General features: G+C 51.5%; 10 protein-coding genes across 10 annotated transcripts; 7 read left to right on the forward strand and 3 right to left on the reverse strand.

Moving 5' to 3' along the window:
* Positions 1-645, forward strand: LY79DRAFT_581020 (uncharacterized protein; the record flags this gene model as incomplete). The annotated part of the gene is given in 2 exon segments (XM_060560166.1): positions 1-407; positions 418-645. Coding segments are annotated over 2 exon segments (635 nt in total), but the record flags the coding sequence as incomplete, so codon positions are not given.
* Positions 646-693: 48 nt separating this feature from the next.
* On the reverse strand, positions 694-2,132 carry LY79DRAFT_671000 (CoA-transferase family III; the record flags this gene model as incomplete). The annotated part of the gene is made up of 2 exons (XM_060563855.1): positions 694-1,353; positions 1,404-2,132. 2 exons carry the CDS (start codon positions 2,130-2,132, stop codon positions 694-696), a joined length of 1,389 nt encoding a protein of 462 aa, XP_060412412.1.
* Positions 2,133-2,836: 704 nt separating this feature from the next.
* Positions 2,837-3,734, forward strand: LY79DRAFT_690005 (uncharacterized protein; the record flags this gene model as incomplete). The annotated part of the gene is made up of 1 exon (XM_060564724.1): positions 2,837-3,734. The coding sequence occupies one exon, from the start codon at positions 2,837-2,839 to the stop codon at positions 3,443-3,445; it is 609 nt and encodes a 202-aa protein (XP_060412413.1). The 3' UTR covers positions 3,446-3,734.
* Positions 3,735-4,376: 642 nt separating this feature from the next.
* Positions 4,377-6,085, forward strand: LY79DRAFT_518916 (NCS1 nucleoside transporter; the record flags this gene model as incomplete). Its single annotated transcript, XM_060555078.1, has 4 exons — positions 4,377-4,621; positions 4,684-4,851; positions 4,941-5,345; positions 5,395-6,085. The coding sequence occupies 4 exons, from the start codon at positions 4,377-4,379 to the stop codon at positions 6,083-6,085; spliced, it is 1,509 nt and encodes a 502-aa protein (XP_060412414.1).
* A 1,449-nt stretch (positions 6,086-7,534) lies between these two features.
* LY79DRAFT_267500 (uncharacterized protein) lies at positions 7,535-8,177 on the forward strand. The gene has a single exon (XM_060551991.1). The coding sequence runs from the start codon at positions 7,588-7,590 to the stop codon at positions 7,999-8,001; it is 414 nt and encodes a 137-aa protein (XP_060412415.1). The 5' UTR covers positions 7,535-7,587; the 3' UTR covers positions 8,002-8,177.
* A 330-nt stretch (positions 8,178-8,507) lies between these two features.
* Positions 8,508-10,417, forward strand: LY79DRAFT_558466 (uncharacterized protein). The gene has a single exon (XM_060558182.1). It carries the CDS (start codon positions 8,732-8,734, stop codon positions 10,304-10,306), a length of 1,575 nt encoding a protein of 524 aa, XP_060412416.1. The 5' UTR covers positions 8,508-8,731; the 3' UTR covers positions 10,307-10,417.
* A 723-nt stretch (positions 10,418-11,140) lies between these two features.
* Positions 11,141-15,180, forward strand: LY79DRAFT_518793 (sodium symporter family protein; the record flags this gene model as incomplete). Its single annotated transcript, XM_060555067.1, has 14 exons — positions 11,141-11,175; positions 11,234-11,269; positions 11,326-11,428; positions 11,487-11,560; positions 11,611-11,717; positions 11,773-11,853; positions 11,916-12,005; positions 12,069-12,302; positions 12,328-12,335; positions 12,434-12,480; positions 12,533-12,731; positions 12,783-13,450; positions 14,793-14,889; positions 14,953-15,180. 14 exons carry the CDS (start codon positions 11,141-11,143, stop codon positions 15,178-15,180), a joined length of 2,007 nt encoding a protein of 668 aa, XP_060412417.1.
* A 96-nt stretch (positions 15,181-15,276) lies between these two features.
* LY79DRAFT_267540 (FAD binding domain-containing protein) lies at positions 15,277-17,653 on the reverse strand. Its single transcript, XM_060551992.1, has 5 exons — positions 16,935-17,653; positions 15,992-16,879; positions 15,754-15,919; positions 15,566-15,682; positions 15,277-15,511 (listed from the first exon to the last, which is right to left on the reverse strand). Exons 1-5 carry the CDS (start codon positions 17,448-17,450, stop codon positions 15,420-15,422), a joined length of 1,779 nt encoding a protein of 592 aa, XP_060412418.1. The 5' UTR covers positions 17,451-17,653; the 3' UTR covers positions 15,277-15,419.
* A 550-nt stretch (positions 17,654-18,203) lies between these two features.
* On the forward strand, positions 18,204-18,826 carry LY79DRAFT_671005 (uncharacterized protein; the record flags this gene model as incomplete). The annotated part of the gene is made up of 3 exons (XM_060563856.1): positions 18,204-18,294; positions 18,393-18,523; positions 18,590-18,826. The coding sequence occupies 3 exons, from the start codon at positions 18,204-18,206 to the stop codon at positions 18,824-18,826; spliced, it is 459 nt and encodes a 152-aa protein (XP_060412419.1).
* A 280-nt stretch (positions 18,827-19,106) lies between these two features.
* Positions 19,107-21,345, reverse strand: LY79DRAFT_267570 (uncharacterized protein). The gene is made up of 4 exons (XM_060551993.1): positions 21,049-21,345; positions 19,969-20,991; positions 19,579-19,892; positions 19,107-19,527 (listed from the first exon to the last, which is right to left on the reverse strand). The coding sequence occupies exons 1-4, from the start codon at positions 21,218-21,220 to the stop codon at positions 19,330-19,332; spliced, it is 1,707 nt and encodes a 568-aa protein (XP_060412420.1). The 5' UTR covers positions 21,221-21,345; the 3' UTR covers positions 19,107-19,329.
* Between the last annotated feature and the right edge of the window lie 452 nt (positions 21,346-21,797).

Here is a 21,797-nt window from a genome sequence, read left to right on the forward strand (position 1 = left end):
GACACGGGGGGAAGTACGTCTTCACCTGCCCCCTCGGCGGAGACGACTTCGAAGTCACGGCACGCATCCGCCGCCCGGTCGAGGGACAGGAGCAGGTCAGCTGGGGCCGTCCCTTTGACTTCGCGGCCATCGCGTCCGAGTACGACGAGTTCTGCGAGCCCGTCCGCAGAGTCATACAGCTCGCCGCCCAAGGCGAGACCCAGGAGTTCGCCCTGTTCTCGGGTGCCCGGCCGGGGAGCGTCATCTCCCACGGCGCCCTGGCCTTGGTCGGGGACGCTTCCCACCCCCTATCGGGCGCTTTCGGCGCCGGCGCGGGGTTCGCGTTGGAGGACGTCTACGCCTTGACTCACTCGGAGCATCGACTGGGCGCAGCGGAATGCGAAGGGCTTGCCGGCGGCGCTGGGGCTGTACGACCAGATCAGGTCCCCGCACTACCGCGACCTATACGGTGTTCTGGACAATTTTGCCACGCTCAACTCCTCGCTGCTGGCCGAGAAACTCCCCGCAGATGAGGAGATTGAGGAGCGCGTGAGAAGAGTGGGCGAGAACAAGAGTACCTGGATGTACCACTATGAAATAGACAAGGCCGTGGACGAGTTCCTCGGAGCGGTCGGCCCAATTGGCCAGGTGGCAGCCGTTCTCTAATACGGAGTACGAATACAGCAGCACGTTAGATAGGGTTGAATATAGGTCCTAGGCGAGCCATTGAGGCTCGTCGCTTCCCAACGGTTTTGGCATAACATCCCAACCGGGCTCAAGGCCCTCGATCACTGCCGAATGCTTTACGTACTTCATTAGGCCGAAGCCCGTCATGCGCTTTTCAAACAGATCCTCCGCAACCTGAAAGCTTCTTTCGGCATCCGGGACCTCAAAACCTGTCCTGCCTGGGTACTGCCCAAGACTTCTCAAGTATTTCATCACCCCCGCGAGTGAGACGTCTACGACCCAAGAGCCGCCCTCTGTTGCGCGCTTGTACAGAGCGGCAGATATCCCAGACGCAAGAAGAAAACCGGCGCCGTGGTCGAGGGCCTGGCAGGGCAGAGGCATCGCGGGCTCCCCAGCTCCATGATGCTGCGCTTCCGACACGTTCATCCCACCGCACGTCTGGACCAGGGAGTCAAACCCGCGGCGGCCAGACCAGGGGCCGTCGGGGCCAAACGCCGAGAGATTCGCAATGACCAGCCTCGGGTTCGCCGCAGCCAGCTCTGCCGGAGACAGGCCGCGCGCTGCGAGACTGCCGGGTCGGTACCCTTGGATGAGAACGTCTGTGGTGCGGAGAAGCTCGAGGAGTTTGGCTTTAGCCGGAGGCTTGTTGATGTCGAGCCGGATGGTGCGCTTCCGCGGCCGAATTCTCTATCGAGCGGGGGCTGGTCCGGGAGGCGCGGCGACGTGACCCAGAGAACGTCTGCCCCATGCGCTGCGAGCGTCTTGCCTGCCACGGGCGCAGCTATCACGCGGCTCAACTCCACCACCCTGAGGCCCCTGAGGCAACGGTCTGCGCCTTTGGCCATGTGATCGGGGAAACCTTTGGGCCCGTCCGCGAGCTTCCTCAGCAGGACGGGCTGGTTTGCGACGGAAACCGACTGAGGGTGGCTATCCCACTCCTCATACGTGCGTAGAGCACATACTGCCCGGCCGTGCTCGATGGCGGCCGTCTCGAGGTCGACACTCAGCCAAAGCTTCGTCCTCGAAGCGACGTCGCCGCGGGTAGCGTCCGGGGGCAGACCAAGGAGCCGTAGGGTGCCGAGGCGGTGATGTGGGAAGGCGTCGTGGATGCGGACATGGCCGTCTAGCGTTCTGTGGAGACCTCCCACGTCACCCCAAGCGGACTGCGGGGTCTTGCCCTCGATCTCGTAGAGTCTTTCCGACCTGAACTCAGCGAGGGCGTGGTGGAGCAGCACCGCGACCCGCGGCAGGGCGGCGACGGCATTGCGGTGCGAGTGAAGGAGAGCGGCTGTCGAAGCGGATAGCGCGATCGAACTCTGCGCAATGTGGCCAATCTTGAACGAGGAGGGGATGGCCGGGCCAGGCGCTGTCTCGAGTCTGATAGCCGAAGTGGCATGTTTCGGTAGCCCGAGATTGGCCCAAAGCTCCTCCACGATATCAGTAGGGCTGAAAGTCGAACGACCCATGGCTCAGATTTGGTTTCGGCGACGGAGCATGCTTTTCATGCTACTTGCGGGGTTGTCTGGGTCTTAAAAAGCAACGTTGCGGGGGCAGTTCCGGGTCAACGGGATAGTGTCGTCGAGGAATATGCCTCGGCTTATGGAGCCGATCACGGAACTGTGGCGTAAGAACTACCTACGACGACGTCTGTGGCCTTGAAAGCCTTACAGATTCAGGTGTAACAGTGCATATTGCCGACGGGAAAGGAGTGAAATACGCTCATTTGTTTCATTATATTTGCTTGATATCAGTTAAATGACGATCTTAATAGACGCATCGTCCAGAAAGGCACGTATGGCAAGATTTCATCGTCAGATACAGTTCAAGCACCGAACTTTGGCATAGAAGATTGAGTTCATCTACAGTTTACGTCATAAAGCAGTTACGTTGAGTACCCTGGCCCGGCCAGAAGGACGCACCGAGTATGTAAGTGTAGGTTAGGGTGCTGTGATCAGATAATTGGTGGGATTCCATTACAAGGCCAGAGTCTAGGCCTGCCGACACGGGCTCATCATTCAAAGAAATGATGGATTACTGCAAAAGTCCCAGACACAAATAGCCGCCTTGTTCCGCTTGGAAGTCCGGATCTTGAAGCCTAGTCTTATGCCGATGTAAACTCACGAAAACATCAATCAGCACCCCGTTCTTGCACTGTTTGGCTAAGATTACAATGTCGTCCTCAACCCAAGAACGGGCAGGACTTCGACATCTGCTGAGGATCATTTGTCCAAAGTATATCACTGCTAAAGAAGCTGAACTAATTTGCAATCAATTTCTCAGCTCGCTTGAGCTTAACCGTCAAGTCCTCTGGAGCGGGATGCAGCGGGAGAAGGCACAAAAGTGGGCGGATAGTCACCAGAGCCAGACTCTGACAACGGCTTTGGGTCCTTTGAGAGCGCTAGAGAAGTCGAAGAGAAAGAAAGCAAGGAGCAAGTTCATGAAAGGCGCGTCAGCCATATTCTCGTGGTTTATATCTCAAGGCGACAGGGTGGTAATCCTATTGCCGCCTCCCCCCGACCAGTTCCACCCTTCCGGCTTGACAAGCCTGCAGGATTTTGAGATACCGATTGTCCAAGGCCTTCTCCGGGACGGCTCCGTGAAAAGAATTGACGTTGTTCACCCCGAGGCGGAAAGCGAAGAGGCGAGGAATTCGTCACATCAGCTTTGGCCCTGTGACGAGACCAAATCCTGGATCAATCGTTTTGGAGTTGGGCGTGGATCTCGTGCCTGGAGAGGTGTAAAGTCTGGAATGGGTATGCTAGAGTATGACCATTCGTAGCTGGTTGACGTCAAGGCTGACTATACTCCAAGAAACACTTGGCAATATCTTGCGAGGAATACAGGCGTGTTCTGATAGCAAAGCCCAGGTAATTCTGAAAAATACCCTGGCGTATGCTCCGTCGGCAATGGGCCGAACGGAGGCCAAGTCAGGGAAGAAAAAGAAAAAGAAGAAAAAGAAGAAGACCAAGCTCACACCATCTGCCTAAAACAACCAAAAACCCGGCATTGCCACCACCACCAAACTCAAGGCACGAGAAGGGCTCAAAACAGAACAAAAGAAAAAAAGGAGCAATAAAGTGCGGTGAGCCTAAAAACCGTACTTCGCTTAACAACGACGTCTACGTATCCAATTTCACAGCGACAAGAGAACAAGTTCGGTGATTGAAGTCTATACGATTGGAATGGTGTTTCTCCAACGCAGGTTCTAGTTGTTGTCACCCTTTGGTAACTAAGTTGATAGGCGTTGCCATCTATTGAAAGCTTCTCGATATCCGGAATGTGTACTTCATGAGCAATGTCGCTGGGACAATTACACCTTCAATTCAACTTGGCTCTGTAACCCTACCGCGTTCTCCTCCATGTAGTTATGCCGCCTAGCCGTTGAAAGAAAAAAAAAGAAAACCCTTGTCATGCCAAAGTCTATCAACCAACCCCGCCACTCGCTCGCCCAGAGCACCGAATAGAAAAATGGGTCGATGGCGACACCATTCCCTAGTCAACCAATGGGCGACTAAGTCTGAATCTTCATTAATTATTACCTGGTGATATGTGATCAACGCACGGACGTTCTGCAACAAAATTTCTGCTCCATCATCACGCCATTGAGTCACATACGTCGACGTCGAAGCAACTCCGCTGCCACTTATCGTCTAGCCTTTACTCCAACACTTGCTTGTACAGGGTTCCACTGCCTTGCAATATTGTTCCAGATGGCGGACCTTCTGGAGAGCCAAGATGGCCGGCAGGGCCACGACGACAAGCAGACCGGGGAAGACGTCAATAAGCCTCGGCTTCCAGCAGCTGGCCTACATGGGAAGAGCTTCGTGCGGAGAGTCCTTATGGCCGGACGGGTCGAGGAGGGTGGGATACAGCCCATCCCCCTCGAGGCCCGGACAAACACCAAGTACTTCAATGCTTTCACGATTTGGTGCTCGATCAATACCAACATCCTGGCGTAAGGCTCCGAGGCTCCATAGCCCTGAAACTCTGCTGGTCCTTTGCGCTTACTTTTGTTAGCATCACCTTCGGCATGCTGGGCCCGGTCTCGTTTGGACTCGGTCTCCGCGATTCGGCACTTGTGATTCTCTTTTTCAATCTCTTATCGACCTTGCCCCCGGCGTATCTGGCAACTTGGGGCCCCAAGACAGGCATGCGGCAGATGATCCAAGCTCGGTTCAGTTTTGGGTAAGCAAACAGGCGACTCGGACTAGCATATGCGATGCCGGGTGAGCACATGGATCGGATATCAAGCTTGGCTAACCAATTTCTTGCAGCTATTACTTCGTATACGTTCCGGTCGTCCTCAACTTGGCAACCCTCACCGGATTCTGTGTCATTATCTGTGTGATCGGAGGACAATGTCTTTCGGCAGTCTCGGAAGGTGATTTGTCAACCGCAGTTGGAATCGCCTTGATCGGCATCTCAGCACTTTTAATTTCGTTCTGTGGGTTCAACGTGCTGCACTTCTACGAAGGCTACGCTTGGATGCCGGCTCTAGTTGCTGTAGTCATTGCCGTAGGCTGCGGCGGTGAGCAGCTCAAGTTGCAAGCTCCAGCCGAGCCGGCAACGGCATCTGGAGTTCTCAGCTTTGGCGGTGTGATCGCGTCCTACATGATCCCCTGGGCTTGCATCGCGTCCGATTTGACGACCTACTTTGACCCCACGAAGCGACTCGTATCGTAGGTGCCACAAACCCCTGTCCTCAAGACTTGCGCTTACTCTTGTCAGCCACCGCATCTTCGCCTACAGCTATCTCGGACTGCTCGTCCCGACCATTTTGCTCATGACCTTGGGCGCAGCTATCGGCGGCGCCATGAGCAGTATCCCCGCGTGGCAGGACGGCTTTAATCGCACGCTGGTTGGCGGTGTTCTCGGAGCCATGCTTTCCCCAGCTGGCGGCTTTGGAAAATTCATCCTCGTCGTGCTCGCCTTCACATTGCTGGCCAACATCTCTGGCACGATGTACGCCATTACTCTGAACTTCCAGACTCTGATCCCTTCATTCCGACTGCCACGATATATCTTCTCAGTTATTGTGACCGCCATCATCATTCCGATCTCAATTCGAGCGGCTCGCGACTTCTTTCTCAATCTCGAAAACTTCATCGCGCTCATCGGCTACTGGTCGGCTTCATTCGTGGGAATCGTGGTCGTCGAGCATTGGGCTTTCCGCCGCGCAAACTACAAAATGTACGAGGCTGCTATCTGGGAAGACCCCTCGAAGCTGCCATGGGGTCTCGCAGCGATCGGTGCTGCTGCCCTGAGCTTTGCGCTGGTCATTCCTTGTATTTCCCAGGTCTGGTTTACGGGTCCTATCGCCGTCACAACCGGAGATATTGGCTTTGAGGTTGCCTTCGCCCTGAGTGCTCTTCTCTACCTACCTCTGCGTTATGCCGAGCGAAGACTTGTGGGCCGATGAGGCACCTCGTCCATCTATAAGAAAGATTATACCCGACACCTGACGGAATTGTATAGTAAAGTCAGTCATGTTAGTAGACCTTAGACCCTATTCATTAATATCACATGCATCGAGCAAGTCTTTTTGTAGATGTTCCATATCAAATATGTCAACTCTGTCTTGGTAAGCTCAACAGCCGACCTGGTCATCTCCGCAAAAGCTAACCCTGGCAGTGGTGCCTCGATTACAGTACGTGTCAAAGGGCGTCTTCATATGCATTGAGTGTGACACCGCCCTACGCGAGACCATCTATCAATTACGCGGCAAGTAAGACTTGACACGCACCGGCGGTTTCGCTTGAGCGGCCTGAAATCACCAATTCTATTCCTGATATAACCCGCGTGGATAAAATTAGGTATCTTCAGGTCTGTAGTTTGGCTGAATCTGTTGGAGTTCTTTACGAATCACCTGCTTTGTGCTTCTTCAAGTGGGGCATGAACAAATCATCTCACGTATCCGCTTCAATGGTTTTATCCCTCATTCTGCCAGTATACGGTTATCTCATCCGAGCTGCAAAGACTTTTGAAAGCCTCTGTCATGATATGTCACAAGGTATTCAAGGTGCATTGGATCGAGGATACGATGCTTTAATCATTAGCTGGCAGAGATGGCTCAGCTGCAGAAAGTCGGAAGGGTTAATAGTCCTTGGAATGGTCATTCTCCCTATAGAGGCATCAATTTACTGCACAATTAGAGTGGTTTTATACCTTTGAACGTTTGTGCTTGCTGAGGTATGCATTCTGACTTCCGGTGGCAGCCAAAAGATATCCTAAATGCTAACGTCAAAGTATTCCAGGTCTACTCTGTTATACTGTCAGCCACATGGGGAACCACCGCCATTGAATCGCTCAAGGACCTCAGGAATAGCGATATATCTGAAGATGACTGGATATTTGGACAGATTATTCCTCTTGCCCTTTTGTCATCTTCACTGCTTCCTATATCCGAGCTATTTATCAAGTCTTTCTTTGAGGGTGAGCACTATGTTTAATACATTTAACAGATCATCATTTACTATTCCAACTCTTGGTTCAACAACACAGGCCCCAGTTATAGAAATAGTGCTTCAGCAAATAGTCCTCCTAACCATCAGTCCTGTAAGTCAATCTCACTTACACTCTCTGCTAGCTTTAGTAACGACTGTATAGCGGATATCATAGGCCCTAGCGATCCATTGTTGGAAGAAGAAAGAACACAAGATAACGCCATTCATGAAGGCGACGCCAGCCTTCCGCAAAATATAGAGCTTCTGCCCTTGCCCCTGGACCACCAGAGTCCATGTCTCAGTGGCTCCTCAAGCATTGGTAGGCAAAAGCCGCAGAGTTTCATTATGAAGAAATTCTCTTGTTTTCTTGTTTAAGTAATAAAAAACGAAAAATAAAATAAAAAATACTGGAGTCAGACTAATAGGGTAACCGGGCAATACAGTACAAACTCGGCCATTGCTACCAACATCTGAAAACATGTCTTGCCAACACAGTCAACTTACCGAAATTGTTGATCGTTCTACAGGCTGTGAAAGTGTGATTGCACGTCGTCTTCAGGATAGTCGCAATGCCCTAACTAAAAGTTGGACAACATCTATCCTCTTCATGATTGGCAGTCCCTCAACAATCGCCACGGTCTCATTTTTCTCTGGACTATCCCCACCTGTTGACCGTTTGCTGACAGCCGCCCAATTGATGGCTTTGATGCCATGCTTCATCCAGCTAGATGTATACCTGAGATTCCACTTGAACCACTGTACAAACCCCATCGCACGGAGGGTTTTGTCGGTAGCACTCGGCCTTGGGATATCAGGTGTGGCTTGTATAGCTTTCATGTTTGCTCCCCCCCCTTTCTATACTGTAGTAAGATCCCGCTGGAGCCCGAATTGATATTCACGATATGACTCCTTTGTAAACCAGGTTGGCGCGCCGCCAGTAGCCAATGGTTACCTAGCGACATACTAATTGACCAATGGAATGTCCAATAAACAGGTAATGCACAGACGGAGTGCAAGTTTAATTTACATACGATATTGAATGGCAACATATAGCGTAAGCCGTAGCGGGAAAGGTCGATTGCGCTGGAGACAGAGTTTTGTACCTATACTGGATCCGGGTGACCTAAAGTGAATAAGTTCAAGATAGTATCCTGGAAAGTGGAGCAAGCTACAGCGTGTGACAGACGACGCCTAGGCTCTTGGCAGTGGCCGGCGGCGTCGCGGACAAATTGAGAGCACATATGCATAACATTGATCTGGCCACCTGTATCAGAATCAGGTCATCTTTTCTGTATGAAGCTGATCCATGTTGGAATTAGGACAGCAGACCACGCTAGAGACAGAATAAAACGTGGAGTCAAAATACAATTCTAATGGAATCTCTACACATTATTATTCCGAAAGCGTCAGCATAGTAACAGCATTCCGCACAATAATTTTGAGTAAGCCACGGCTGAGAGACTTGGTGCGCCGCACTGCGGCTGCTGTCTCGCCCCGGCATATTCAATCCTCGGAAGCAAAGTTTCACTGCATGCGGAGAAGTCCCAGACATTGCATTTGTGACTTTGCTTACTTGTGCTCTCGTTTTTTGCCAATCTCAAACTCGGCTGGAAATTTCTTAAATGGTACCAATCATGCAGACCCTGCCCCAGGAAGTTGTCGACCAAATCGCCTCCAACCTCTATCGACCCGATCTGAAGAACCTCTTGCTGCTGTCACCGACGCTCCGTATGGCGGCGGAAAAGTACTCTGAGGGGTTCACCAAGTGCAAACTGCACTACAAGGATCTCGACAGCTTCGTTGAAAAGTTCCGCGGCGCCCGTTTTTGTTGGCTCCGAGAGCTGGAATTTGATTTGAGGTTGCCGGGAGGTGCAGGCCACGATGGCGCTGCCGCACCCGATGACCCGGCCGGCGACCAGCCTCCCGACGACGACCTGTCAACCCAGATTCATGCGCTTTTCAACGCATTGGAAGTCCTTGAGGGTACAGAAGGGCCCAAGGGAACAATACAGCTGAAGATCATTAGCCCAGAGCGACAGAACCCTGAATCCACCAGGCCGAATGCAGGCCGGCATGTTCACCTGCGTAGTCTGGATCGGATTCCTGTGCTTCAGAGTATCGGTTCTCTTTACGTTGGCCCACCTGCAAGTCTGCAAGAACCGAGTTTATATGGCAAACTTCCTTTGCGAACACCTCTGGATTTGTCGGCCAAGCTGCCGAACTTAGGAATGCTGCGGATCGACCTACTGGACGAGCACAATTGCGACCCAGAGTGCGAACACAGTCGATTCAAGGCGAGGGAAGAGTTCGCACATGTTGCCGAGACCATGTCGCTGCAAGTCAAGCGGGCCGAGATTGTTTTGCAAAGGAGAAAGGCTCACGAAGTTCTTGACCACGACTCGGCGATGCCAAATCTTGTCCGAGGGGGTCCCCGAGACCCGTTCAGCTCCAGTCTTCGGGTTCTTTGTCGCCATCTCACTCAGCTCCAACTCAGTGCTATCATTGACCAGTCATTCTTCTGGCCTGACGATGGAGAAGGTGATGTTTGGCCCAATATGGAATCACTAGAAGTCAAGTTTCATCCGGCCACTCCTTCGGGATCGTGGTATTTTCTGGGGCCACGTGGGGAGGGTAACGGTGTTCAAGGATATCCTGTTGATGGTATCGAATATATTGGCGAGAGCCATGATGCCGGAGGCGGTACCATCATAATGGGGCATGCTCCCTGCCGTCCCTCAGGATGGCGTCTGAAGCCCAACCCCGAAACACTCCATCCACTTCTTTCTGCATATGCCAAAGCAGCTGCGAAGATGCCTCGTTTGAAAGAGGCCATAATATGGTCGCCCATATGGTGGTCGCCAGGAAACCATGCGAGGCCAAGGTTCTCCTACCACAGCTATTTCGACATGGTGAACAATAAAAGGTCCTTGGGCTGGGGAATTGGCTACAATGCGCCTGGAACGGATACAGAGTCTGACAGACCAGAATCAGCATCGTCTGACGATTCCGACGACGGGGATGTTCGTTTATTTCAGTGGAGAACTGGGAGCTGGGAGCCCGATGATTCCTTGAAAGACTTGTTCCATGAGATTGGTCGAGAGAAGCATGGAGAGGAATTCGATGACGATTGGGATCCTGATGCAAACCAGGAAGATCTGTTTTTCGAAGGGTTCTGCTTTGGGAAGAAAGTTGCGTGATATCTGAGTTGAAGGATGAACAGATAACTCAATAATATGTGTCTGTATTATAGACATGGGCTGCGGTTTTGTTGTTACAGGTTCGCTTGATAAAATTCACGCTCTGCTGCTATGATTTATGATGTTCGGAGACCAATGAACACGGCTATGAGACGCAGCATGTCTGATTCGCACAGTCTCATCTTTCCTCAGTCTCTGATTGGGAAATGATAAGAGCTTGACTTCCAAGAAATAGCAAAACCTTGGCCGCCCACACTTGAGCCATTCAGAATTCGTTCACTTCCAGCCAGCGCCTCGGCGCCGCTGCATATATGGGGTCAGACCTCTCAAGTGAGCAACGACCAGACAGGGAACATTGATATGTAGCCGGAATCCTTAAGTGTGGCGAACACATCTATGGATCTTTTATCTGCACTGGACTCTTAGCTTGCCCACGCCAAGGTGCAGCGGCGCAATCTACCAACACCAAGGTTGCCTAAGTCATTTGGCCCTACGTTATCCCATCTAAATGACCTTATCTCTTAGGAAATACAATTTGATCTGGCAGATAGCTACGGAATCTCTTGGCAAGATGTCCTTATCAGCTTCGGGTACTGACAAGAGCGGTCTAAAGTGTTGCAAAGATGTGATGGGCATCGGACGCATGTCAAATCCATGGGTCCACGGCAGGAGCCCGGCGACCCTAAGGCTTTCCAATCAAACAGGACCTGCGCTTATATAGCCACTTACTCGGCCTTTCTCAGCCTGATACACTTTTGTTTGAGGGATGACTCTGAGTGCCCATTCGTGTAACCTACAAGCTACAGAAACAATATTGACGCGAAGTGTGCGATTATGGATTCGACACCGGCTCTCAACCAAGGCTGGGGGTCAGTCTTGCTCCAAATGTGATAGAAGCATGGGAAGAATGCTAACTACTTATTCTAGATATGGTCTTATGATAGGCTTTGGTATCCTGTTCGCGTATGCTTATGTCTCTACTCACTTTAGGCACCAAACTAGACTGACCATCCACACAGCGTTTTCATGATCATCATTACATGGGCGCTCAAGAGATACGACTCTGAGCTGCAGACTTCGGAAATGTTCACAACCGCAGGGCGGTCTCTGAAGTCCGGACTGGTGGGTGCATCTGCACACGTGTACTAATCGATCCGACGGAGTTGCTCATTCTGCATAGGTCGCCTCTTCCGTCCTCTCGACATGGACATGGGCCGCAACACTTCTCCAGAGCACAGCCGTTGCCTATAAATAGTGAGGATCTCACGCCCCCGTGGCCCTGAGGGGGATTGACGAATATGTAGCGGCGTTTCTGGCCCTGTGTGGTATGCCTCCGGTGCAACGGTCCAGATCATTCTCTTCGCCACGATAGCCATCGAACTGAAAAGGAGAGCTCCGAATGCTCACATATGTAAATTTTAGCACCACATGTTCACTATTTCAGGCTAACATGCACATAATCTCAGTCTTGGAAGTTGTCAAGGCCCGATATGGCCCCATCACTCATGGTGTTTACATTGTCTTCTGCTGCTTCTGCAACATTCTCGGTACGCAATGAACACCACATGACTTACTCTGCAATGAGCAACTCACTGGTTCGGAAATCTAGTCACTGCGATGCTTCTTACAGGTGGCTCGGCCGTAATTCAGAATTTGACAGGAGCGCCAGTAGCCGCTTCTGTGTTTCTTTTCCCAATTGGTGAGCGGCGCAACTAAGGTATTTGAATCGCTGAGTGATGATGTGTATTAACAATCATGACAGGCGTTGTTTTATACACCCTATTTGGTGGTATCAAGGCGACGTTCATCACTGACTACATCAATGGGCTGGTTATCCTTGTCATCATCTTCGTGTTTGCCTTCACAGTCTACTCGACCAATGAGCTCTTGGGATCTCCCGGAAGAGTATGGGAGATCCTTACCGAGTTGGCAGCTGAGCGCCCTCTATCTGGAAACTCTGGTGGCAGTTACCTGACCATGCGCTCTCTAGGCGGTGGTAAGTTCCTTCATTGTATGTCAAGGACATGAGGTTTACACAGGTCTAACGCACATCCAGCCGAATTCTTCATCATCAACCTCTGCGGGAATTTCGGAACCGTTTTCCTCGATAACGGATATTATAACAAGGCAATTGCGGCCTCGCCTATTGACGCTCTGCCTGGATATGTTATGGGGTCAGTCAAAATTGCCAACGGTCTGTGGTCTCTCAGTGCTAACATAACACAGCGGCATCAGCTGGTTCGCAGTACCGTGGTTGACTGCGACAACCATGGGCCTTACCGGTCTCGCCCTAGAGAAGTACGATGTTTGGCCCACATATCCGAACCGTTTATCTCCGGCGGATGTCGATGCCGGCTTGGTTTTACCTACGGCTGCTGTTGCACTCCTGGGAAAAGGAGGTGCTGTAGCAACACTGATATTAGCTGTGAGTTGTGGAAATCAGTTATGAAAGCGAAAGGTAGCTGACGGTTTTGAGTTTATGGCTATCATGAGCACATACTCGTCTGAGCTCATCGCCGTTTCGTCAATTTGCACCTACGATATTTACAAGACATACTTCAACCCCTCAGCAACCGGAAGGCAACTTATGCGCATCAATTATGTCAGTATGGGCATCTTCGCTCTGTTGATGGCCGGCTTCGCAACAGGCCTAAACTATGTCGGAATCTCCATGGGTTGCCTTTATCTAATGATGGGCGTCATCATCTCATCTGCCGTGCTACCTGCAACCCTGACACTTCTTTGGAACGGTCAATCCTGGGCCGCTGCGACTTTCAGTCCCATAATTGGCTTCGTCCTCTCTATGACTGCATGGCTGGTCACAACGAAGATCATGTACGGCGAGCTTAGTGTAACCAACACAGGCGCCAATGAGCCAATGCTGTCTGGTAACCTAACCTCGCTGCTCTCGCCTCTTCTATTCATTCCGCTGTTGACGTTCATCCCACCTTTCGAGCCCCAGAAGTACGACTGGCAGAGCATGCTTAACATCCGCCAAGCGGATGATCATGACCTTGCTGATGGCGCGAGCGTGGATGTTGAGACTACTTCAACAGTTCAGATGCAAGCGCTTGGTGACCCAGATGAGAAATCCAAGCTCGACAAGGCCGCAAAGACTGCTCGATGGCTTACTGTTGGCGTCGCGTGCTACGCGATTATCAGAGTTCAACGCCGAATAGCTCGCTATTCGGTTCTGTAATCGCTGGGAAGATGAGCACATCTGTAGGTGACGAGGAGGCCAAGCGCCAAGCGGATCTCGCGTTTCGCGATTTCCAAGAGCTCGAGATTCAGTCTCTGCTCGAAGAGCTTTCTGCCCCACCCCCCCCCCCCCCCCCCCCCCCTCCCCCCCAACCGACCAGAACCCGATCGTCCTCAACAACCTGACAACAACTACGCACCAATTCAGGTTCCAGATGTCGTTGACGACAATATAAACAGCTTCCGCGTCGGAGATGATGCGACACGTACCACTCGGATAACTCCTCCTCCCATCGTCCAAACGAGCGACGATCCCATCGAGTCAAACGTTGTCTTCGACGTGCCGATTGCACAAGTGCGAACTGCAACCGCTGCCAACACCAAGACTACGGTTGTGCCATCACATAGCACCGCGGACGCAGGCTTCCAGGCCTTCGTCAATATCTCTCGCGCGGCAAGCCAGAAAGCACGATCGAGCGGCAATTATTTGGCGAGCGTGGTTACAGCCTTGGGCCAAGACGGATCGCAGGCCACCCATGCCGACATTCACTCCGTTCTGCAACGCATTACGCAGGCTCTCATGGCCGCAGAACAGGGTGCTACGGCTCAGGCCATGCCCGTCTCTGGTCAGCTCTATGTCATCCAGACAACTCTCACGGATTACCCGGACGATGCGCGTCTTTATCCTGACCATTTGCCTGTTTACCTTCCGCAAATGCTCAGCGACAATGCCAAGTCGGCGCTCTTATCTCTCCTTGTGTTCCGTGGCGCCGCTAATTACACCTGGCGCTACCGTTGGATGCCTGATGCTCGCTGTAACCGTATTATGCCATCCGTTGTGCGATTCGGATCCGCTGGGGGTTACAACAAGATTTTGGCGGTCAAAGACGACGACAATCCCCTCCCCGCCGTTGGCGGCGCATCTTTTACCGTGGCTGCATTGCGCGAATTAGAGCGTTTCTATCGCGGATTGTATGGAAACGATCTTATGGATGCCGCCTGGCGCTCGACCTTTGCGCTAGCTGGCGTCTACATCAAGCCGAAGATCACAGACAATCCGGCGCCAATTCGCCCAGGGCTCAATTTTGAGGTGTACGACATGGACCGCATTGCCGACGGCGTTGACTGGGGAGATCCCGGATGGACAGGCCCCGGCCCAGAGGCCCATGGTGCGGACAACGCTCGTTGTACCTACTCCGCTGGTGCAGACACAGACAAGAATTACAAGGATTTCACTGATGCTTTGTGGAACCTTGCTGCTGCCTCCATCGAAGCCGGCGACCACGAGGGCAATCACGACCACAACAACTGTTGGCGTTGCTCTTATCCTGCTGATTCTTTGGCCAATGCCATTGTACGGCAGTGGCTATGTTTTTGGGAAATCTGTAAGTTATGACCTAATCCAGAGAAGGCTCACGGCTGATACACTATTTTCTGACCATGTACAGTTCCTCACCGGTTGGGTCGTGGTGGGCATCACATGGCTGTTTGCATCCGTGATCATGGTCGTTTTCTTGCCGATCTTCGAGTCTCGAAGCACCATCGTGCGTACGACACATATGATATCCAAGGATTTATTCGGTATAGGAGGAAGGCAGAAGCCAGTAAGCGACGGCCAATCACCTAGCATGAGGACGCCACCAGAGGTGGCTGAGAAAGTCGAGTCGAAGGCCTGAGCTGACTCAACTGGTCATGCCGCGTACCAATACTGGCAACCTGATGGCTTTAAAGGTTTATAGTAAGAGTCTTCTAGTAATAAATAGGCTTTCACAAGAAGCAGCTCAAACTTTTGGAGCTTGAATAGTCCAAGGCAGTCAATTTGATAGTCCAGGCTCCATAGCAAATCAGTCATCGGGTCTTGGCTAACAAGTTTTGCATCAATAAGACGTTTTTTACATTGTGGCTAGTTCCGAGTCTAGTGGAAACCATTGGTCTTGCTCACGAGGAAGGATTCGAAAAAAGTCGTGATGGCTTCCGTGTTTTCCAATGCACAGATTTCAGATACATCTAGGAATTTCAGTAGCTGCCCAGAGCAACATGTTCGGGGCACATTAGACTTACATTGATCTGGTCGAATAAGAACCATGACACCAACTTCGGGATCCACGCCGTATCTGGCATATGCCTGTCCGTGGCCTGTATGATAGCTTTCATCATCCACAAAAATGTTCTGAAGACCTATTTCCAAGTAATAGTAAGCGTTTTGAACTTGAAGTACTTGATTCCATGTGTGGGGGGAGGGGTTTTACATTTAACCCTCCATTTCCCTGCGTAAGGCGTAAAGAGTCTGGGAATCTTCTTATCGTCTAGACTCTTACGGTCGGACTTCAGTACCAGTATTGGGTTCAAGAAACTGTTTATTTCCTTTTGAGGTTCAGTAAACTGCCTGAGAACATGTTCGAGATTGTCCGCAAGCTTCCGTATGAGTCAGTAATCTTGGTCCCGTCCGGTCTGCGTATGAGGCTCGAATAACAGATGTTCACGTACCTTGGTCAGACGTTGTTCCGTGTGGTTCTGGGTAATATCACCCGGAAAGACAGCTAGAGACCACCTAGAGTCCGCCTTTAGAGCTTGCGAAAGTGGCATGGCTCTAGCATCCGAGAAGCGAACGACCTGAGCGCCCGGAAACCTCATGCCAGCTGATATACCACGGGCCAAGCCATCATGCTCACCGGGTTTCACCAGTGTAGAAGGCTTATACTGTACCGCAAGCCCAGCAGTGTATCTGCCAGACTTGATGAAGTATTCCTGAAAGTCCTTGGTAGAATAGCCGTGCGCCTTCCTGTAGGAAGATGAGAACATCTTGGCGAATTGCCGGTCAAAGTCGATCAGATCCTTGGCAGTTTGATGTCTCTCAGAGACATAGGTCTCCAGAATGGACGGATGGGCTTGGCCTCGAAGCACCGCAGCTAGCTTCCACCCAATGTTGTAGCCATCTTGAAGACTGACATTCATGCCCTGGCCAGCTTTGGGGGAGTGCGTGTGGCACGCATCTCCAGTAAGAAAGACCCGGTGATCTTTTGTGAAGTGGTCGGCAAGACGCTGGCCTATCGAGTATGATGAAAACCACGAAGTCTCTGCGATTTCGACCTGGTAAGGTTTAAAGATGCAATCGAGCCGTTCTTTGACCTTTTCTGGTGTAACCTCGGCCGGGGTAGTAACGGGCATCTCCATGTAGAACCGGACTTTCTCGTCGCCCTCTCGTGGGATGATGACAAGGTTGCCAGCATCAGACTGAAGGACGCATTTTTTCCGGATATCGGGAAAGTCAGTCCTTGGATATACGTCCATCACGGCCCAGACCACATCGGTGCTGTCCCCTATCATCTTGAATCCCAAAGACTTCCTGACAGCGCTATGAGCTCCATCACAACCCTTTGCCTCTGTTTCAGTTATCCTGCACGGAGTAGTAGGGGGAAAGAAGACCAACCAAAGCATATTTTGCACGATAGGTGCGCTCGACTCCATTCTCCATTGATTTCACAGTTACGCAATGCGCGTTAGGGTCATGTGCTGCTTCACTGTCGACGACAACTTCATAAATGTCATTGTTGTATCGGATGTGCGATTCTCCCGATGACTTGACGATGTCCTGAATCAGAAACTCGTTGATTCGTGCCTGGTTCAGAATGACGTGGGGGAGATGGCTGAGTCCGGGCTCAGTGTCCGGCTCGAGATGCGACCTCTTGATTCCGCCATTTCCGTCTGGTGACCAAAAGGCAAGTTCGAGAACGTGGCAGGCTTCCTTTAGCACATCTTCAGACAAGCCGAGATGCTCCAGAATCTCGACTGTTCGGACTTGAACTCCGTCAGCCTGGCCTTGTTTGAGCATGCCTTCGCGTCTCTCGAGAATTTTAAAGTCGATGCCAGCTCGGGCTAACCAGACGGCTGCACAGAGACCGGCCGAGCCGCTGCCGCAAATAAGAACGTCACACTCTTCGGACATGCTGTAAGGTAAGGATCACGATCCAAACCAACTGTTTTCTACGGCGAGGCAATGTTTTAATGCATCTGACCACTGCCTGCATTTTCCAGCGGGATAGAGCCGGCTTCCCGAAATCACCTACCGTAGTGCGGGGATAATACTATTTCCCCGAAAGGCAAAAATATTACGTGCGGGGGAGGCTCAGACCATCCCTGCATCGAGTGAGTGCGTTTGCTTCCAAGAAGAGATCCGACTTCCGTCCGTCATGCAGACTGGCAACCGGTGGCAACCGGTGACAACATGGTCAAAGGTGTTATTCAGACGGGTGGATCGGTATCGGCGTGGGTCCTTTTTCGCAACACCGATGGGCCCGACAAATTTTCACAAAATCCGGAATCCCGGCCGAAAGTCAAGAGTTCTGTGGCTGCGTAATGATTGTTGCTGCGACTGCATTGCCAAGAATATAAAGGCGTGTGCCGCTGACGCATACAGCGAAAGTACACCTGACTATGGGATCGTGCGGCTCCAGCTACCCCTCAGTCACCTCTCACCTAAGTATAACGCTTGCATCGAACAAGATGAGCAGAGACAATAGGGCAAACGGATGGCACTCGGCCAGTCAAAATTTGCATCGGCGGATCTTATTTCCATTTCCACAGTATTACGTCATCAAATGAAGAAAAAGAATTTCTCTGTATTTCGGTGGTACCCGTGCATCATCACTGAAGCCTGCCCTCACTCGAATCAAGATTCACACACCAGTAAATCATCACCATGTCTTCCTCCACCATTCCCACCTCCACCTCTGTCGTCGAGAGCGCCGTCATCAAGGCCCCTCTCAGCCATGTCTGGCACTTCATCAAGCGTAAGTGCAGCCATCGCACATGTACCTTGGCGGGGTAACATGGTTGAAAGATAATATTGGGGCATGGGCAACCGCTAATTCCGTATGTGAGCGAATAGTCCAGAACTTTCAGAGCTTCTGGTCTGCTCTGAAGGGCAGTGAGTTTGTCAAGGCTCAGGAGGAGACCGACATCGTCCGCTGGACCTTCAAGGATGGTACCGTTCTCGAGGTCAAGCAGGAGGAGCACAGCGTGAGTTCACACTGTCGACATCACCTTTTGGACGGAACCCATGAGATGTGCTGACCATCAGATCAGGCCATCAACCACTACATCACCTACAGTGTGATCACCTCCCAGCCTGAGCTGTCCTACACCAGCGTGGTCAGCACTATCCGCTGCTACCCGGTGACCTCGGGCGAGCTTGAGAACAGCACTTTCGTCGAGTGGACTGGCAACTTCTCCAGCGATGCCGATGCTGGTGTCATCCAGGATGCTAAATTCAAGCGCCGCGAGGCCCTTGCCGACCTTGCCAAGGCTGCTGCCAAGTTGTAAGGCAGACATAAGACGCAATGTCTTGGGGGTTTTTCTGTTGCTGTCACCGAAGGCCATGCCTGGTTTAATCGAGTGGGAGACTCATAACAAAAAGTAAAAGATACCATAAGCAATTCGTTTTTGCCATTCAACATCCTCCTCGCTTAGAATCACCGAATGCATGATGAATCTGTGATGCACTTGGTAAGGTATTAAAGATCGTATGTTAATTGTAGCCATCACAGATATTTGACTTTACCACCTCTGATTGCTAATTGGATTCTATCACAGCTCCTTTTTTCCTTAATGCATTAATAATGTGTGTCATCAACTTGGATATTCAGGGCGATATGATCGTAGTCCGCACAAATACATAGACTATTAGTTCTGAGGATATTAATTCACCTCTAGTCTGCTGCACCTATAAGAGGTTGTTGCAATACCAGACGCATCGGAAGGGCTTCTTTGGTACGAATCCCGGCGCAAAAGGTACAGCGACGATCCTCCGACAATTACACTGTACACTACTTCAGTCTCTTGGTCAATTTCTCGATGAAAACATTCCACAGCATTTGCAGTCCCACCCTCAATCGCCGCCAGTAGCGGGTACCAGCCACCGGGTTACGACTCAGTCCAAAAAGAATGGACAAGATGTATCCCACGAAGGTTGCCAAGGCAACTTTTGGGAAGGTTCGCCTTCTTCGCCCTCGGTGGGTTGGCCCCTGTTCAATATTAGCGTCGGCGGCCCATCCAAATGACAGCTTGCAACTTACGCTGATTTGAAGGTCTCTGAAGTTGGGGAACAAGCAGCGGTACCAGAAGTATGCCTGGGAATAAGGATAGGTTACTCCATTCCACTTCTTGCCGTCCTTGGTATCTTTCAAGTACCAGTTGGTGCATCCGGTGACCCAGACAGTATTCTCCATGTCTCTTTGCATCCGGTCGACGTATCGCTGCTCTGCTTGCCGGGTAACTTCGACAGCTGTGCCTTTACCATCAAGGAGCGGCTCGATGATACGGAGAGCATAGTTGACGGAGTTCTCAGCTGCGATGATGGCAGAGTTATGCCCCGTGAGTGAGTTGGGTCCTGTTCAGAGGTCAGTGTCAGTTTTCTTTTCTTTTCCAGGTTTTTATCTATAAGGCGTATTGTGAATCATATTTACCGAGGAGGATGAAGAAGTTGGGAAAGCCGTTCGCAATGGTACAATTGTAAGCTTCTGGGCCCCCGAAGGACTCCCAGTGCTGATCAATTGTTTCTCCTCCTCGACCAACGACGTCTAACCCCCCCACAGGATTGTTCGTCACAAAACCGTTGGCCATAACAATGACATCCGCCTCTACGATCCCGTTCTGTGTACGGATACCATCCGGCATGATCTCTTGTACCGGCTCGTCTAACAGAGTGAGGTTCTCCGAATGCAGGCTTTGAAGGTAGCCGGCATCAAATATGCGCCGCTTGCATCCGAGTTCGAAATCGGGAATCAACTTGTCGTGATATTTTGCAGGCGCCGTCTCCCTCATGTATTTCTCAGCTTTAGCCCTCACCCTTTGACGATACTTGTTGCCAGCCTTTGTCATGTAGAACCCTCGGAGAGCATCCTCTGCGTTCGCATAACACAGAAACCGCTGCAATGATATCGTTCCTGGGATGTATCTGAAAAAGTGTTTCAAAATGGCTGTGTTCTCGGAATCGACAGGTGGCAGGATCCATTGCTTTGAACGGATGGCTTGCGTCAAGTGCTTGGTCTTGGAGACAATCGCGGGCACAATCTGCGAGGCGGTGCATCCGTTGCCGAACACTATCACCCGCTTACCCTCGATATCTACATCCTTGTCCCACCGGGACGAGTGGAATATGCGGCCCTTGAAGTTGCTCGCTCCAGGCACGTCGATCTCCTGAGGTTGCATCAGCTGTCCAGTGGCCGCAAAGAGAAATTGACAATCGTGGTAGAAGATGTTGTCAGTATCGTATTGCCGGATCGTCATGCGCCATCGTTTGTTCTCTTCAGACCATTCGCATCGTTCGACATTGACCCCGAAGCGCATCTTGTCGGTGAGCGAGTACTTCTCTGCAACGTCGTAAAGATACTGCCATATCTCCGCTTGAGGGGACAGGACCCGACTCCAGTCAGGGTTGGGCTCGAAGGAAAAACTATACAATGCGCTGGGGACGTCACACGCGCATCCTGAAGCAGCATGTTAGAGAAAATTTTGACCAAGCCACGCGCGACACGATTTCATACCGGGGTATTGGTTGATGAACCAGGTTCCCCCGAGCTCGCTGTGTCGCTCGAAGAACCGAATGTCACCGATGCCGTGCCATCTCTTCAGCGTTGCCCCGAGTGCAATGGCCGAGAACCCGGTGCCCACGCACGCGAACTGGGTATAGCTGGCTGGTTCTGATGTTTTTGACATGACTGATGGTTGTCGGTTGGTCTACGGTGAGGGCGAACGCGCGTATAACTCCTCAACTTCCACGTCTGCAATTGCCGTCATACGGATTTGTTAAAGATAGGAGTGGGTTTGAGGAGGTGGCCAAACTTCTACCCATCGGAAGCACCTATGCCTCGGCTCGTCCCATCATGAAGCAGGTCCATGGGTGGCGAGTACCAGGATACAAACGACCCTGGTTTGAGGACTGTTATGCTCATCCGAAGCTCAATGCATCCCACCCACCCAGTACCAACAAGCTTGAGTGCCTTGAAGCCGCGAAGTGGGGAGCTGTGGCCTGTTGCATCAGTTGGATGTCTTCCGTCTAGACTGTTGGCTACCGATGTAGCTTAGTTGAGAGGTATTAATGTCATCTAGATAAGGAGTGCGAGCCGGAAAGCCGGGGAAACGGTACCAGTGGTTGGTTCACTTAGAAGGCCAGCCGCCGAACGCGGGTCTCTATCCTCGCAGGCTATTCTTGAAGGCTCTTAGTCTTAGGCCTCCGCCGAGAGCTAAGATAAGAATGTCGTACGATTTTGTGCTATGCTTTTTTTGTGCAGTA

This window comes from Colletotrichum navitas (assembly GCF_030913465.1).
Source record: "Colletotrichum navitas strain CBS 125086 chromosome Unknown LY79scaffold_44, whole genome shotgun sequence".
In the NCBI taxonomy this organism is placed as follows: domain Eukaryota; kingdom Fungi; phylum Ascomycota; class Sordariomycetes; order Glomerellales; family Glomerellaceae; genus Colletotrichum; species Colletotrichum navitas.